Here is a 19,323-nt window from a genome sequence, read left to right as displayed (position 1 = left end):
TACTAACAGACGGTACAAACTTGTGTACACATTGATAGTAAAAATGTCATGGACGACATCAGTAAAAAAATAATTAAGTACCTTTTTGTTCCTTAATCTTGTTGTTTAATCGCTTATATTTTTTAGCACATATTAGTTGAATAAAAGCATTTCCTCCACTCTTACACATTTAAAATGCCGAGTAAAAGCAATTTGGCAGCTTTTACGTAACATATTTTCCGAGAAAAAGAAGTGTGGCTGCATTCATAGAACAAATAATCGAATTAAGGCGCTATTGTTGCTATTAAAACACTAGAAGTGTTTTTATCCACTTTTACTCAAATCTAACAGCAGCAGCTTCTTATACAGCGCTTACTCGAGTTTTATTACACTATAGTCTGTATGAAGTGCGCCTTTTTCGCGTCGAGTAAACATTTATAGGACTTTTATTCCAGTGTTTTTATATTGTTTATAGCATCAAAAAGAGAAAATAGAAACGTGCTCTCGACTTTTATAGCACATAGATTTGCTAGTTGGGGTGTAGGGGCTAATAATCACTTACCTTGCAGAATATATACACAATAATGATATATTACTCTTTATCTCGTATTTTTTTGATTTTTTTTTCTTTTATTTAAAGACTATATTATGCTATAAGCGGGATTTTATCAAAATTGCTACGAGTACAAGAGTCAAATAGAAAAAGTTTTATGACTATTTTTATAAATTTTATGCCGTCAGCGTCACATATATAAAACAATTTCAAGATTCTTTACAGTGCGTATGTAGGCAGAAAATGAACAGTTGTCATAACAGTTTCGCCTCTGGCCTGGTACGCCTATTCTTTAGCTGAGTGTCAGACGTCAAACGCCGAAAATGGCGGACACCGCGGACACAATTTGGTTTCGATAGCCTGTCTACATTTAAGTCAGTGTTAATACTTCGTATTGCTTCTTTGGGGTCTTCTTACAGCTTCTAAACGATTTGGCATATAGTATATTAAGTTTCTTATGTGTTCTTGCGGGATATTAGCCCATTCTTCCACTTACGCCTGTTTCAGGTCTCTAAGTGTAGCTGGGACGGAGTTTCAATTTCTTACACACCTCCCGAGCTCGTCCCATACGTGCTCAATCGGATTTAGGTCCGGGCTTCTCGAGGGCCAGTTCCTAGTGTTGATGGCAACCTCCTCAAAATACTCTTCTACAATCTGAGCTGTGTGTGGCCTGGCGTTGTCATACATGAACATGGAGTTTTCACCCATATTAATTAAATATGGACCGACATGGCCATTGAGAATCTCTTACATATATCTGGCACTAGTTAGCGTTCCATTTTCCATCAAAACTAATTCCGTGCGACTCTCTGAAGAGATCCAGCCCAAACCATAACAAACCCACCGCCGAAGGCAACATTTTCTTCAAAACACGCTGGAATAAAACATTCACCTGGCCGTCTTTACAGACCGGAGAGTTTACACTCTTCGCCGCCTGTCATGTGCATAGAGCATAAAATTTCATATAATTTAGGCATTTATTGCGTCACTTTTAATCAGGAAAGATTCGGTTACCCTTTTCTGCTGTTCAGTTTTTAATGAATAAATACAGATGTTTCGTTTTGTTAAGTTGAATAAATTGAATAAAGCACTTTAACTACATTATTACTAGTTTAAGTATCGTACCATCATCCTACAAGTGATATCCCGGCAATTTGCCACGGCTTACCTGAGGCCTGAGTGGCCTGGGGCCCGCTTGGCAAACTAATGCCAAGAATTGACATAAGTACTAGTTTTTACGAAAGTGTTTTACTTTTCTCGTTTCCTGATGATGTTTTGAATGATATTTCGTATATAAGATTTAAAAAATGACGGTTAGGGTGAAACGTCGCTAGACCTACCAAAGCTTCCCTATTATTAATCGAGATACTCGTATATCTGTAGGTTATTATAACGTGTGGTAGTTACCGTCAAACCGTTTGGCCCTGTTGCTGAGTACGTCCGCCAGCTTGCCGAGCTCACTGCGCAGCGCGTCCTCGAGCTGCCTGCGCGCCTGCTGCGTGAGCGGCGCGCGCGCCGCCGCGCCGCAGCATCCGTGCGTCCCGCATAACCCATCCGCATCTAGAATAACAATCATTATTAATCGCCTGCTCGGTTGTAGATAATTTCGGAAATATTCTAGCTATTTCAACAGTACCCCGTTACAACCATACCCATCGTGCCCTACCTACGCCATGTAGGTAGGGAAGTCGATTCCATTGATATATTAACCAGAATAAAGATGAACATAAAAATTGCTTAAAAACATACCTAACTACAAATTGAGGAAACGAAAATTTAACTTTCAAGAGGGAACCATTAAGTCCACGAAACAGTGCGAGGTGAGTGTGAAAGAGAAGGCGATAAAGATGTTGTAATGGCTCTCCGTAATTACATAGACCACCCGCGAGATACCACTCGCATCAGCCATTATAATACTTTTTGTGGGGAAAATAATAATCAACACAATGAAGTCATCAACCGTCTCCCCGGAGCAAGTCGGGTTTAATCGATTGAATTAATAGCACAAGAAATAGTTTATGCTACACAGACACCGCATTATAAAGCGTTTACAAAGAGGGCCAGGTCTCCACACACCACGCATATAAATTTACTTTTACTAGTAAAATGGTTTACCGCGAGTAGAACTAGTAAGCTGCTGGTAGCACCCTACACCATTTTTAGGGTTCCGTAGCCAAATAGCAAAAAACGGAACCCTTATAGATTCGTCATGTCCGTCTGTCTGTCCGATTCTGTCACAGCCACTTTTTTCCGAAACTATAAAAGCTATACTGTTCAAACTTGGTAAGTAGATGTATTCTATGAACCGCATTATGATGTTTACACAACAATAGAAAAAAAACAATAAATTTTGGGGGTTCCCCATACTTAGAACTAAAACTCAAAAAATCTTTTTTCATCAAACCCATACGTGTGGGGTATCTATGGATAGGTCTTTAAAAATGATATTGAGGTTTCTAATATCATTTTTTTCTAAACTGAATAGTTTTGCGCGAGAGACACTTCCAAAGTGGTAAAAAGTTTCCCCCCCCCCCCTCCCCGTAACTTCTAAAATAACAGAATGAAAAATCTAAAAAAAATATATGATATACATTGCCATGCAAACTTCCACCGAAAATTGGTTCGAACGAGATCTAGTAAGTAGTTTTTTTTTAATACGTCATAAAAATTAAAAAAAAAATTTTTTTTCATCAAACCCATACGTGTGGGGTATCTAAGGATAGGTCTTCAAAAATGATATTTAGGTTTCTAATATCATTTTTTTCTAAACTGAATAGTTTGCGCGAGAGACACTTCCAAAGTGAAAAAAAGTGTGTCCCCCCCCCCCCCCTGTAACTTCTAAAATAACGGAATGAAAAATCTAAAAAAAATATATGATATACATTACCATGCAAACTTCCAACGAAAATTGGTTTGAACCAGATCTAGTAAGTAGTTTTTTTAATACGTCATAAATGGTACGGAACCCTTCATGGGCGAGTCCGACTCGCACTTGGCCGCTTTTATATATTTAAGTACATGTCGTAAAGAAGATGGAATACTCGGCGCAAAAGATAACACTTGTAAACAATTTGCCCACACAATGTGCATCTATACCTAAGCTTATTATGAACTCCAACAACAAAAGATATTTCTTTACTGCATTAGAATCAATTGACTGGCCGGAGTTCGTCGCAAACAGCCAAGGAGACTGCAGATTTTTATCAGCCGCATTAATTAACTTATTAACTTACAATTTTGAAATCTGTTTTCCCAAAAAAAATCAAAACAGAGTTGTAATAAATGTCCTTGGATTGATATAGAAATATAATATTGAATCTTAAACTTCTCATTCACGACATAGCCGATTTAAGAGAAAAATTTACTCTTGACACAAATATTGCCGATCGGTGTTGCATCTTAACATATAAATATAACGCTATGTTACGTAAACGTACTGAGTATTACAGCGAACTTCTAAGTAACGCCTCTAATAAATGCAAAAGTATGTGGGGAGTTATTAACAGAACTGAGTCGTAAGTGCCGCAAGCGTATGGACTACACGGAAAAAGGGACGATCACGGGTTCAAATTTACATCGAAGAAACTCGCGGTCGACGCACTAAACGAGGAATTTATAACAGCTGCTACTAAGTATGGCGCACCCGCGCCCGACACTGACTACTCGATGTCCGCAATATCGAGCATAGCCGAATGTGATCGCACCTTAAGATTTACACCTTTCTCACCTAATGAAGTGGAATCAATACTTCGCATACACATCGCTCAAACAGCACTGATATTTACGACATTTCAGCCAGCATTCTTCAGTACGTGGGCCCAGCGTTGTCCTATGTACTAGCGGAGTTATATAATAACTGTATATGTCAAGCTGTAATTAATACCAGTGAGTCTCAAAAAGGTAAAAGTCACTCCGCTATACAAAGGAAAAAGCTCCAATGCGGCCATCAGCAAATTATTGGAAGTCGGGCTTAACAATAGACTATTATCGTTCTGGACACCACAATTTACCTTGTCAGATAGACAATTCGCATACCGTCACGGGCGCTCGACTACCGAGCTAGTGCGTGAGGTGGCGGGACGTGTTGAGCGCGCGAGAGGCCGCGCTGCAGGTGGCCGTGGTGTGCTGCGACCTCTCGCGCGCGTTCGATACCGCCGACCACCTCCTTATCGCGCGCAAACTAGGGCACTATGGTGTTCGTGGGCCGGCACTGGCATTACTTGTCTTTTATGTCTGATATATGCCAAGTGGTCGTAGGTGATGGCGGTCGCATTCGGTCGGAGGAAATGAAATGCCTACTTGGGGTACCTCAAGGCTCGTGCCTCTCGAATACTCTATTCAGTACTCTCCTCAACGACCTCCCACAGGTCATAAAGGGCTCCAACATTTATATGTATGCTGATGATGTGACAGCTGTCGTCACAGGCGCATCCCACGAACCGCGAGTGCTTTCGACAATTTAGCATACTAACACTTCCATCTTTATCAATCCAACAAGTGGCAATATTTACGCACAATAATAGCAAAGAGTTTGCAACAAAATCAGCTAACACAAAATATAGTCTACGAAGCAATAAAAACGCGGGCCAGCTTGCCCCCGTGCCCCACAAGCTCGCGAAATCCAAACGGTCACTCTACGTCCTCGGCCCTCTAATATACAGTAAGCTACCGGACAGTATCAGGAATGCACCTTCCTCACATGTATTTAAAAGAAAACTTAAACAATGGCTTCTGCAGGCGCAATTTTATGATATTAACGATTTCGTAAAAAATTAATAAATATATGAAATGTATGTACAAAATGTAATATCTACATGAATGTTGATGTTATTTATAGACTAATAATGATGTTTTAATTTTGCCCTACTCCTCTACTGTTATCTGTCATTTATGCATTCATTAACACGAATATAAGAACATACATAAAAGGTTTCAAGAAACGTCTATATTGTCTATTCCTCATAACAGCACTTGTGCTTTTAATCGCTATAACGTTTACGTTACTTTGATTAATGGCTACCAAGTTGGTATATAAACACAGCGAAGAGGACAAATCGCCAAACGTGTACTATGCGTCGTTGAAGAGTTCCATTCTGATCATCATCAGCAGTTCCACTTCATCAAATGTCACTTTTATAAATGTAAATGCTTGATTTGTTAAAGAAAATACAAAAATCACTATATGTATGCCTTTCACATTTGAAGAGTTCCCAGAATGGAACCATCAGAATGGAACTCTTCAACGACGCATAGTACACGTTTGGCGATTTCTCCTCTTCGCTGTGTTTGTTAATTAAATTAAATTTTCAAAAAAATATTTTGTCAGGTTCGAGTTCTGACGATGGGGTCCATGAGGACTCGAGGGAACTCCTCAAATGTTAAAGGCATATATATAGTGATTAGTATTTTCATTAACAAATCCAGTATTTACATTTGTAGAAGTGACATTTGATGAAGTGGAATTGCTTATGATGAACAGAACGGAACTCTTCAATGATGCATAGTTCACGTTTGGCAATTTGTTCTCTTTGCCAAGCAGTTAGGTTATCAAGGCACATTTTTATATTTCTATCCTATTTAGTTTTTTTTAATAATTATCTGGTGCTTTATTTCATGCATGGTTCGAAATAATTTATCTTAAATACAGTCGAATACCCTATTGCGGGTAGGTATTTTACCAGTCAACCATAGGGCAAATCTGAAATATGTCAAGGTGGGTGCAGTGGCAAAAAAGAAACATGTTACCTCCTTTTCTACATAATTAGGCGTAGGACGCTGTCTTTTTAATTTCATTGTATGAAATCTCAAATCAACAATAATCGTTCTTTCACCGGTCTCCCTCAATGAAGTCGGCTTTTTTTTTTTTTATTATGAAATCTTGAAGTCGGTTAAAAAACATTGAAAATATACCGAAACACACCCAACTTATTAGTAGAAAAAGACAAGATATAAAAAAAATTCTATGGGAATTGAGAAGTCAACTTTTGCCCTAATTTTTTAAATTATGAGTGTTCCTGTGCCAGAGGTTTAGGTTTCCTAAAATTAGAATGAGCCTTTGGGGGCATCATTTTAATTTGAGCGCTTGAATGTCATCATAAATCTAAAATTAGTGATTTAAATTGTGTACGTGAGGACGCTAGATGAGATTGACGCCAATTTCTTTTCTGATCAAATTGGTCAATTTGATCATCCCGTCTGGACCACTTAAGGACCGGCAAATTGCATATTGTTTATACAATTTAATTTAAACAGTTTTGTGCAAAAGTTTGACGTGGGCTTAACTTAAGAATATGCAGTTCTACATTGTGTATAAATTCGTAAATACTTAGTTAAATCAATAACTTTGCATTAAATTAATGAATATAAGTGATATACATGCTTTATCGTAGTAGGTACTTTCGAAGCTTATGGCCCAGCCCAAAAGCTAAGAAGTAATTTGTTAACAGATGGATTGAAATCTACAAACAAAATTGGTATACTTCGATTTACTTTTTAATAGATACAAATATTGAGTGCTGTACATTGTGAGCTGCACTTTTAATTTGTTAATATACTTTATCAATAAGTAATGCCTATAGAATGGTTTTTAAGTTCAAAATTAAATGAAAACCCATACCATATTTTTGTACCTAATTTGTACTATTTAGTACCTCCTTTTAAAAAATTTGTACCTCACGGTACTTAAAGTTATCACCAAAAAACAGTACACCCGTCATCCTGACAGTCAGAATGGCGGGTGTACTTTATTACGCTATATTCCCGTGGTTATTGGTAAATTCTATAAAAGCCAAATTTTTGTACCTTTTTTGTACCTTTATATTCAATTATAATATGAGCCATTTTATTTGTGGTTTCCAACTTTTACTCATTTATATTTTGGTTGCTATTACACTTTTGCAGGCGTAATAATTTTTCAAGTTATCGATCTCATTTTTAAGAAAAAAGGCTAGGCGCCAGTTCAAAGAAATCTTCCTAAGAAAAATCATTTTTAAGACATGATTTTCTGAGTTATTTGAACTTAACAGATTAAACATTAAAGTTACTAATTCCTGGCGTAATAAAAATAATTGTACCTTAGCGTTTTTTCTTAAAAATGAGATCGATAACTTGATAAATGATAACGCCTGCGAAATTGTAATAGGAAGCAATATATAAAATGAGTAAAACTTGGAAACTACAAATAAAATGGATTATATTATAATTGAATATGTAGGTACAAAAAGGGTACAAAAATTTGGCTTTTATAGAATTTACCAATAACCACGGGAACATAGCGTAATAAAGTACACCCCACATTCTGACTGTCAGGATGGCGGGTGTACTGTTTTTTGATGATAACTTTGTGTACCGTGAGGTACAATTTTTTTTAACGGAGGTACTAAATAGTACAAATTAGGTACTAAAATATGGTATGCTTTTCATTTATTTTTATTTAGGTACACCCGCCATTCTGACTCTCACGAATAATTAGTATCGAGTAGCTGAAATACACGAACAACATTAGTAACAAACGTCAGTTACGTCCAACGAATGACGTCATCTGTTCTGTAGAATTCGCGCCACCAATTATGAGTGTTTCAACCGCTCTAATTTTTTCAACATTATAATATTTTTTAATAAAATATTATGATGATTTATAAAAGTAATTTTATTTTTCCGGTGTTCAATCAATATAAATAATGATTTAAAAAAAATCATGCATGAGGCTAATTGCCACGTGACGCAACTGTCGTTTATCAGGTTGGCGTCGTGTTAGGATTAGAATGACTGCACTATAAGTCGGAAAGTGTAATGTCACAGGACCGGTAGCGGCTTGCCTTAAAGCGCTTGTGCAGTGCACTCCCATAAATAATCATAATGAAATTATAGTACCTACTACTTATTCATAATTAATGTTTCTATCGTAAACAATTCAATAATAGTTAAATAAGTAATTATTATTGATTAGCATATGACTACTCGCCTACTGCTTTAATTTCATGCGTCACGCGCGAAGCGGAGCGCTTTGGATTGCGCTCCTATGAAAAAAGATTTAGTACATTGAATCAATAGTAAATTCCATAAGAGCGAAAGAGAAGTTTCGCCATAGTTCCGCACGGCAAACAGAAGATGTTCTATGAAGAAAGACGTAAAATTGGAGCGGCGCGCCTAGCGCCTAGCCTGCTCAACGAATGCGCGCGCATTTGTTTGCAAATACGCGCGGGAATGCAATTTTGACTGTTTTCATGCTAAATAATTAGACAAGAATTCAAAAAGTGAGTGCATATCATTTGTTTGTGGTAAAGTGTTCAAAAATGAATGAATATAACGTGACATTCATATAATATTGTGAAAAAACTTTGCAAAATTGGCTCGACTTAGATACAAAGGACGACCTTCAACTTTCGTAAAAATGTTTGGACCGAAACTGGTGTGTTAACAATTTAGCACTATAAAAAAAAAATCATATATTTATTCACGATATTCGTAAAGCATTATATTCCATTGCACATAGGTACTTACCCAAAATCTAAAGAGAGTTCAATGACCGGGTGGACGAAAACCGATATCTATATAGGAATCTTGCGACGGTTAATAGATTTTGTAGTTTTAGTTTTCCTTTAAGAGGAATTCCTAGTTGCGATTTTTCCATACAAACGCTCTCGACTGATTCCTCCCTGGATTTTTAACCTAGAGCAGTGATTTTTTCAAATAAGATCAATATCATCAATATCTGTGCCGCTATGTTTTGCTTTTTTGGATTATTTTATTTTGAAGAAAGATACAGCGCCTCGAAAATCGCAAAAAACGGCTCAATTGAATTGGCTGTAAAAAAAGGCACAGTATACAAATATGACAAAAAATATCCAAAAAATCAAAACATAGCGGCATAGATTATTTCTTCCTCTTGCAATTTCCAAAATTTCATAATGATTAGTTGCGTTTTGGAGGAGGAAACAGTCGAGAGCGAAACCTCGATTTTTGAGTTTTTTGCGAGTGAATTTCGGTCCGAGCTGCAGTTGTCCTTATCGCACGAATTGGAGGCGGAGACAGTTTCTAAATATACGTACACAGAAGGAATAGTGATGGGCATAACATCCTTATTAGGGATTGCAGAACCGGTACTGTTTTAAAGAACCGGGATTTCCCGGTACTTTCGGAACTGGTCTAATTATTTCATTATTTTAAATAAAACGACAGCATTTTGCGATTTGACCACCTTTCGTATTATAATTTAATAATCACATTTTCTTTTATTACGTAGTAGGCAAATTTTTTTAGAAATATAGTATTTTACATTGCTCACACTTGTGCGTCACAAGTAAAAGATAACTACTTTGATGTTTGCCACTAGATAGCAAATTTAATGAAATTACATTGACGAGGGGATTTATATATAAGTATCGCAGTCGTATTGTATAATCCGCCGTATTACATTACGGCTAGCCGATATCAAAATAAGGGCCATTTTGAAATGCGGCGGTTCAACGATTAAGGTATGTTGGGCAAATACCGGATGCGGGTGAAGAACGTAGGACATTCATTTCTCCCTAATTTGGCTTTATTTTTTAATGTTGCCAACATTAAAAAATAAAGCCAAATTAGGGGGCTTTATTTTTTAATGTTGGCAACATTGTGTAAGACGCCATTTCATTGCGCCTCGACTGTCAGTGTCCCCGCGTCGCTCAGGGAGTCGGGCTTGTGCTATATGCAATCACAGAGAGCAAGGTAAATTTCGCGAATTCTTCCTTCTATCCGATCTTCGCTCTGTAATTTATTTTGCGTATTGTGATGAAACTGTGTTTGTTTTTGTAATTGTGTTAACAGACCTAGCACTGCTGCAGACCGATATCCAATCTTGACCCTTCCAGGTAAAGATCGGACCAGAAACAATCTGATCTTTACCTATTTAAAAAACAGCAGTGATTATAAAACTTTAAATTTTCTTCAATTTACCTACTGACCTTAATTATCACATTTATTGTTTTCTTGATCACACTTTCGTACCATTATTTTTATCCAGTACCACTACCAGCGCGACGGTTGCTGACAATGTATTTTTTTTAATTTCCTCAACCCAAAGGTTGCCTTTCAGCGATAAGACCGCATGTTGTTTACCTGTGCTTATGTGTATGTTTTCTTTTGTATTGTTTTCTTTTATTGAGGTGTGCAAAAAAGAGTATTTATATTGTATAGGGATGATGATACATGTTGAAATTTATAACAAAATCGAGTAAAATAGATAGCAAATGAGCAATTTTTCGCAATAAAGTACCTACACATACGGATGCATATGTAGATCTGCACGCATACATACATTGCTAGTTACGGATACAAAATAGAGATAGGGCTTCTTTCTTTAATTAGTTTCCTTAAAATGCTTCAAGAGGGCTCTCTTTTCCTATATATTTACTTTAGTCTTTACATACGATCCTTACATTTTATCAAAAAAAAGATTGTATATCAACTATATATATATATATATATATATATATTTTTTTTTTTTTTTTTTTTTTTTTAATAGCCTGTTTGAGTGTCCCACTGCTGGGCAAAGGCCTCTCCCCTTGATTTCCACGATTCCCGATTTGGTGTTTCCTCCGGCCAGTTGTTCAGGAAGCTGTCCAGGTCATCCCGCCATCTCCGCCTGGGCCTGCCCCGTCCACGTCCCTCTACCGGCATCCACTTGGTGGCTATGCTAGCCCACCTCTCTGGGTGCATGCGGTAGACGTGACCGGCCCAGTCCCATTTTAGTCTAGCGGTTTTCTCACCAACGTCAGCAATGCGGGTTTTTGAACGCAGCGTGGTGTTTCTTATCCGATCCGTTAGTTTAATACCTAGAATGCTGCGCTCCATAGCGCGTTGGCAAACCTTCAGTTTGGACTTCTGAATCTCTGTGAGTGACCAAGCTTGGGCCCCGTAGGTTAGGACAGGCAGAATAATAATAATAAATAAATAAATAATAAATTAAACCAACAAAATCGCAATTTTAATTATTTTCCATACTTCAAGATGGGCTCTCAGTGACCTTGACCTTTTTAAAGAACTACTTAGTCTTTTTGATTTCTAAGTTTGATTCTTTTTTTTTTGGCGACCTTCATTAAAAATGACTGATTATTAAATTATTTTGATTTTTGTCCCTCCTACTTAAGTACTTAATATCTTCCAGTACATTCCATTCAATAAACAATACATTTACACTTTCCCTAAACCTGTACAGTTCACGAAATCTTAAATTGTCAAAACTACGCAACGTATCTATTATTTTAGTGGTTTTTTTTTATTACTTCGGGTAAACCTTACAATAAGAGGTTTCTTAGCACATTGTTTACTAATCAAATTGCCTTATGACATAGGTATCAAAGTTTGAGAGCCACAATTTTACCAATTTTTGTATCAGGGTTAAGATCGGATACAAAAGGGTAGACACCGGACCTATTTCTTTGTGATACCTTATTCTCTTTCCATTAGAAGCAACTTTTTTTCACCATCCAATGTTCCCTTGATGGCAAAACACTCGTTACCCTAAAAAAAAGTATGTGAGACATACTTTACACAGGTACAAAACTAAAACCGTTCTATATTGAAGATTACCAAAATTCAGGCCGAATCTACGGTTATTATTTAACGATTCGCTACGTACTTCAAGAATCTGTCACGTGTTGAGATCTCGAAAAAACATTTTTTCACGAGTTCTCTCAATTGGTCCCAAAATTGTCCGGCATTATCCCAACATACTTTACCCAGATTTTCATTGCGATACGTTCTTCAATAAGGCGGCCCAAGTTTAGCCCCATCGTACTACAAGTTAAATAGATTGTAGTTTAACCATAGGTATATTTATACCTACTAAAAAAAATTCACAACACACCATGATTACTCCCAACTTACTGATACCGATATGTACAGTCAAGTGTAAAAATATGGGTGTATACATCTTACTCAAAAATATGTCCCATAGCATCTTATTCCAGTGTAATAAGAGCGTAGTACCATATTTATGAGACGATTCTTTCGATACATATTTTTGCACTTGACTTTACGACGACAACCGAAGCTGAGACATCATTCTTTTTTGCAGTTTTTACCTATATGGTAATTAATATCAACCAATCATTTATTATTTCGTCATCATAGGTGTAAAATACATTTAGTACAGGTGATAGGGTGTTTGGTATTAGGGTGTAATAGATACAGTATAATATAAAAATGAAAAACAATATTACGTGGTAACAACAAAAACAACTTGCGTCGGGCAGCGCAGAATAAATTCCGTCCGGCTCGCGGGCGATGTCGACGGAACGGCGCGCAATGAGCGAGCGCACGAGTCTCGCGTCTGTGTGCGCGCACTCACACTTAGATAGCTCCGGCTCCCGCCCACCGCAGCGCGACAGAAACATAGCTTCAAAAATTCGAGATTTGAAAAGTTGCTCAGCTAGGAATTGCTCTTAATGTAAGTGATCACCCGTAATTTTCAGTCGCCAGCCGCCGCTGCACAGGACCAAAGCTATTTTTTGCTACGCTCAAGATTCTAAATTGCAACTATGTATTTGCTGCGCTACTCTAATCAAGCGCTCGACCAAGCGAGACTCAAACATAGCAATAGAAGCCAACTTTTAACTCTTAACGCACATACAACTTTTTCTAAAAAAATATATCTTTTATATTGAAAATGCACAACGCGCTCTGTTTGGAGTGTAGCAACGTACGCCATCGCCACTTCCGCGAAATGAAGAGTCATCGATCTGTAACCATGCTACTCGTACTATTACTTTCCGTCACGGACAATTCTGTTTTCCGGCATGCAGTGCTGCACAGTGCGCGTATTGTCGGATCTTATCTCGATGCTCAGACACGTCGGTTACTAACATTACTGTGCCCACTATATTGCCAACATAATCGAGAGAAATTGTATGTCATCCTAATATTGAATTATCACCGATATTTCACAAGTATGTCAAATTCGAAAGTGATCGAAAAGTGGTGGTTCAAAAGCAATGAAGACAACTTACACGAACAATAAATAAGTTAATTGAAAGCTTCTAAAAAGGACTTTAAGGACTGTTATTGTATTCTGAATTCTCTTTTCTGGCCCCTATTTCACCCAGAGACATGTCAAACGCTTCGCTTGACAGACAGATGAAGTGTGCGAAAGGAAAGCCATCACGTATATGAACAAGCCATGAGTGCGAAAGAGGCAGACTACATATGAGAAAACGTAACTATTTTTGAGTTCGAAGTCGGCCAAGATCATATTGCCGTATTTTTTGACGTGAAAAATATAACAGAATCAAAAAAAAAAATATTTATTAAGTAATTTAGTGAAGATGGTGTCATGTTGTGTGCCGGGTTGTAGTGTTTCAGGGCCAAAAAACCCAGGAAAATACTCATTTCACAGGTAATTATGATCGCAACAAAAACATAAATGTGAAATGAGAGCCAAGTTCAATATTAAGAATATGTCGTTGTTGACTCGCCGACAAAAGAATTGAGATCTATAAGGGTGCCAAGTTCTGTGTTGCGTAGAAAATCCTGAAATTATTAAAGGATTTCACTTGGCTAGTTTCTACAAAAGGTTTTTAGAAAAGTAACATAGACAAATAATATAGCCTATACGTATATATAGATTGACCAAGCTTGCAAAAGAACATTATGGAAGAGACATCTGGGATTGCTCTGCATCTAAGGCAGATGAACTTACCTCTAGAACCCAGTCCTGGGGAGCTCCTGTTTTAGGTGCGACAATACCTCACCCTATGGAGCTTCTACACAGTATATATAGAGTGCAAGGACACTGTGAGGGATGCAATACAGACCCACCTATGAAATATTATTTATCGACTTTAATTCCTAATGGATTAACAACTTATGAGTCAGAACGAGGACCATATAAAGCTTATCTTGGCTCTAGGACCTCAGAGTCAACCAGCATCCTGCAGCCTTGGGAAAAAGAATCAAAGGTTCCACTTTTAAGAAAGGCAGCAAAACTCCGAGATTCTATTGGTTGGTTCATAGCGAAGGGGTGTTAGGAACATTATTTACTCTGTAGGGGCCTGGAGTAGGTAGGAGTCTGTAGTTAGGGTAGAATAGGACAGGGTGTAGTTTTGTGAAGATGTTTGCCACTTTCACCCGAGGAGGCGAGATATGTGGAGGTTGGAGACCTTCACAGTCTCTGGATAGATAACTGGCAACGATTATTTGAATTCAGAACTATCGCCCTGCTGAACGAATAAAGATCTGCAGGCGTTTTGATTCTGAAAGTTGCAAGCATCTGTGTTAGTCGACATTATTGTATTTCGTTTATGAAGAAAAAATATATAATAAAATTAGAATCTACCTGGAGCGTTTACATTCCCCACTTCAGCTAGTCCGTACCCTTTTACAATACCTACATACATTATTTGTTGACAAGGCGTTAAAACTTAATTTTTTGTTACTTACAAGGTTTTCCTTTAAATGCATTCAGTGATGTCAAAGGAGAAATCTATTCGTACTTTAATTCCATCGTATCTTAATTTTATCTTTAATTCCCTTGTACAAATTTTATTACTTTCGCGGAGATTCGTTTTCTAACTAACCAACATCCTAACTTAATCGTTGGTGCCCAACTTCGCCCAAGCAAATTATAAAAAAAAAACCTACCTAAAATACCTAACTTCGCTACCGGTCCCCAACTTCGCATTATCATTTTTTTAGTATGAAAACTATACTGATACCTAAATGTAGAATTACTCAACGCATATGATAAAATTTACAGTGGAATTAATGATTTAATGCTAGTTAACGAGAATTTAAAAGCGTTTTTATTTGTACCCTTAATGCGAATTCAGGGTATAAAGTTTTGCCGACGTTTATTTTCAATGAACTGCAACATTATAACCCACAACACTGACAAAAACACTACAATTGTTCTCCAAGCCTGACACAGCTCCAAACTCATGTCAAGAATTACCGACTAATTGATAAATATGTCGACTCGTAAAAATTACTCTTGTTCACTAAATAATTGTCATTAAATGAAAGATGTAACGAAATACCTGTCATGTTGCACTTCTATACAAGAATACTTTACGAGATTGTCACTTGACAATTGTCACTAACAAATGCTGGCGTGGTGAAATAGGGGCCAGGGAATCACATCACATAAACATGATAACTGCGCTGAACTCTGGAAGATTTCTCACATGATTATGCGAGGTAGAGCATAACACATTGAGTGCCGGGAACCCGCTCGGCGGGTTCTCTGTTCGTAGTCGCTTTCCTCTACAAAGCGGGACAACGCAGGGATCGGCTACGAGCGTAGCGCTACGAAAACGTTGGCAGTGAATGTGTTAAAGGACAGCACGTCTCGACACGACCCACGCTGCGCGCTGCGTAGCCACCGTGCAAATAGCTTACGCTCCGTAGCTATCAAAACGCAACTGTCATTGTCGCACTAATATGGAAGAGTAATAGAGAGGCCAAAGCGTTTTGTTGTCGAAACGATAGGTAGTGATTGTCACCTTGCCCAGGCCGGCTGGTCGGAACACGTTTACAGAACCGGGTCACGCACAGTTTGCCGTACAGCGCCGCTAGGATCTCATCACGCCTACGTAAGTAGGTACAGTAGCGGGAAATAATCTATATGAATAATAATCAAATACGTTTTAAAAATCAAATACGTTTGCTAGTCACGCATAACCTCGAGAACCGCTGGACTGATTTAGCTAATTTTGGCATTGAAATGTTTGCATTAGACGCCAGAAGGTTTGGAAATGATGATTTTGAGAAATCCAACCCCTAAGGGGGTTAAAAGGGGGATGAAAGTTTGTATGGGGTTCAAGTTTTTAAAGCTAGGAACTTGATACATTATAAAAAGGTATTTTATTAAAAAAGAAGAAAAATAATTTTAGCGTTTTTGAAAATTCATCCCCTAAGGCGGTGAACAAGAGGTTGAACGATTGTATGGAGATCAAATATTTTTTGAGTGCGGGATTTGAAACTTTGCACGTAGGCATATTATTAAAACACAAGAAAAGTTATTTCAGCGTTTTTGAAAATTCAACCTCTAAGGGGGGTTAAAAAGGGGATGAAGGTTTGTATGGGGTTCCAGTTTTATTTCGAGCTGGGAACTTGAAACATTTAAAAAAGGTATTTTATTAAAAGAGAAGAAAACTAATTTCAGCGTTTTTGAACATTCATCCCCTAACATACATACATACATATAATCACGCCTATTTCCCGAAGGGGTAGGCAGAGACCACGGATTTCCACTTGCTACGATCCTGACATACCTCTTTCACTTCCTTCACTTTCATGACATTCCTCATACACGCTCGTCGGTTTAGGGTGCTCTTGACCTGGCTTTTCTTCAGGGTTTCCCCGATTTGATCAGAGAAAGTCCGCCGAGGTCTACCCCTAAGGTGATGAAAAAGGGGTTGAAAGATTGTATGGAGATCAAATATTCTTTTGAGTGCAGGATTTGAAACTTTGCACGTAGGCATATTATTAAAACACAAGAAAAGTAATTTCAGCGTTATTGAAAATTCAACCCCTAAGGGAGGTTAAAAAGGGGATGAAGGTTTGTATGGGTTTCAAGTTTTATTTTGAGCTAGGAACTTGAAACTTTGTAAAAAAGTATTTTATTAAAACAGAAGAAAACTGATTTCAGCGTTTTTGAAAATTCATCCCCCAAGGTAGTGAAAAAAAGAGTTTAAAGTTTGTATGGAAGTCAATCATTTTTTTTGAGTGCGGGACATGAAACTTTGTACATGGGCATATTATTAGAATAAAACAAAAAGTATTTCAGCGTTTTAAAAAAATATTTTCCTAAAAGGGTCAATTAGGGGTTGAAAGTTTGAATCCATTACAAATGCTTTAAAACTTTATAGAAAAACATAATGTAAGATTAAAAAAAAGTTAATTTAACGTTCTTGATAATTCAACCCCTAAGGACGTTAAAAAGTGGATAGAAGTTTGTATGTGGTACGAGTTTTTTTTAAGCTAGGAACTTGAAACTTGGTAAACAGGCATTACCTCTAAGTACTATATTCAAATAGACGAAATCTGATTCATATCACGTTTTTAGGGTTCCGTACCCAAAGGGTCAAACGGGACCCTATTACTGAGACTTCGCTGTCCGTCCGTCCGTCAGTCTGTCACCAGGCTGTATCTCATGAACTGACATAGCTAGACAGTTGAAATTTTCACAGATGATGTATTTCTGTTGCCGCTATAACAACAAATAAGCTATAAAAACCTTACTAAAAACAGAATAAAATAAATATATAAGTTGGGCCCATACAACAAACATATTTTTTTGCGGTTTTTATAAATAATGGTACGGAACCCTTCGTGCGCGAGTCCGACTCGCACTTGGCTGGTTTTTTTAAATTCATTCCCTAAGTTAGTGAAAAAAGGATTGTAAGTTTGCATCGGGAACGAAATTTTTTGTAAATAGTGATATTGAAATGTCGTAAAAGACACAATAATAGGAAACAAGAAAATAGATTTCAGGGTTTTTAGAAATTAATTCCCCAAGGGAGTTAAAGTGGCGTTCATTGAAAGTTTGTATTAATTCCCTAAATTGGTGAAAAAGGGTTTAAAGTTTGCACTCGATTGGAAAAGTGGACTTGAAAACCTTCTTAAGGGAATTCGATGGATTATATGGAGAAGAAAATAACAATAAAAAGTGTCACTGTCACAAAGGATTGTCATTGTTGGTTGTCGAACTTTATTGGTGCGTTCATAAATGGAATATGGTAATAAACCTGACCATAACTATTTAAACCACAAATAAAACGAAATTAGAGTCAGACAAAGCTATGTTATCAGCGGTTTTGATAGCCCAGGCGGGGCACGTGTTATTTTTAACGTCAAACTTCTACTTAACACGTTTACTTAACACTTGCACCGTCTGGGCTATATATCTGAGGATCCGATGGGTCGTTTATTATATATCTGAGGCCAAACTTAGAATAAACGGCATTGGAATTATCTGCCCCTATCACTCTTGCATATTCGAGCGATAGAGAGGCAGGTAACAAAATTTCGATTTGCGTGTTTCGCGGTAGGCCAAGTGTTTTTAGATCTTATAAATAGGGAAATGCCACAACCGCTCCGAAAAAAGTTGTCCGTAGGGTACCTACTTATTTGACAAGTCAGTAACATCTGTAAAAGAATGATTGGATAATTCGTGACGTGCTAAAAGGGACTATAAAATAAAATACGAATACGATAGGTGATACGAAGTTCACCGGGTCAGCTAGTCAATCATATTTTTTCAGGTACATTTGTGTATTTTTTTTAAAGTAGGTACAGTAGCGGGAAATATTCAATCATATTTTTTTCAGATACATTTGTGTTTTTTTTTTATTAATCTCTCAAAAACGGCTTTATGGATTTCAATGGAATTTACAATATGGGGCGTATGACGTCAATTCAATCAAACTATCGTAGGCGTTGCGTGAACAAAAGATTTCCTTTGGCAGGATTGGTCCTTGGGACCCAACTATGGATTTAAGAAGTGGAACTACCAAGATTTTTGGTGTAAATTCTAAGGGCGGCTCGCCACTTTATCTTCATATCTATCTTATGCCTTTAAACGAGCAATTCTTGTATATATATATATATATATATATATATATATCTGTGATCTCGGAAACGGCTCTAACGATTTCGCTGAAATTTGGTATATGGGGGTTTTTGGGGGTATACAATCTATCTAGATTATTCTTATGTTTGGGAAAACGCGTGTTTTCGAGTTTTCATGCGTTTTTCTTTCGACGCAGAATATGGTCGCTAATTTCGTGTTGCCGGCCACTGTCCGTCTGGTC

General features: G+C 37.3%; 1 protein-coding gene across 1 annotated transcript in view; it reads right to left on the bottom strand.

The window, feature by feature from the left end:
- LOC133527636 (uncharacterized) overlaps positions 1–19,323 on the bottom strand; it is a 116,868-nt gene that overhangs the window by 29,784 nt on the left and 67,761 nt on the right. Inside the window, exon 2 of the mRNA XM_061864731.1 lies at positions 1,940–2,092. Within this exon, the coding sequence (XP_061720715.1) occupies positions 1,940–2,092 (153 nt within the window). The remainder of the gene's footprint in view (positions 1–1,939; positions 2,093–19,323) is intronic.

This window comes from Cydia pomonella, chromosome 1, assembly GCF_033807575.1.
Source record: "Cydia pomonella isolate Wapato2018A chromosome 1, ilCydPomo1, whole genome shotgun sequence".
Taxonomy (NCBI): domain Eukaryota; kingdom Metazoa; phylum Arthropoda; class Insecta; order Lepidoptera; family Tortricidae; genus Cydia; species Cydia pomonella.
Note: the sequence above shows the minus strand (reverse complement) of the source record. Positions and strands in the feature narration are given on the sequence as shown.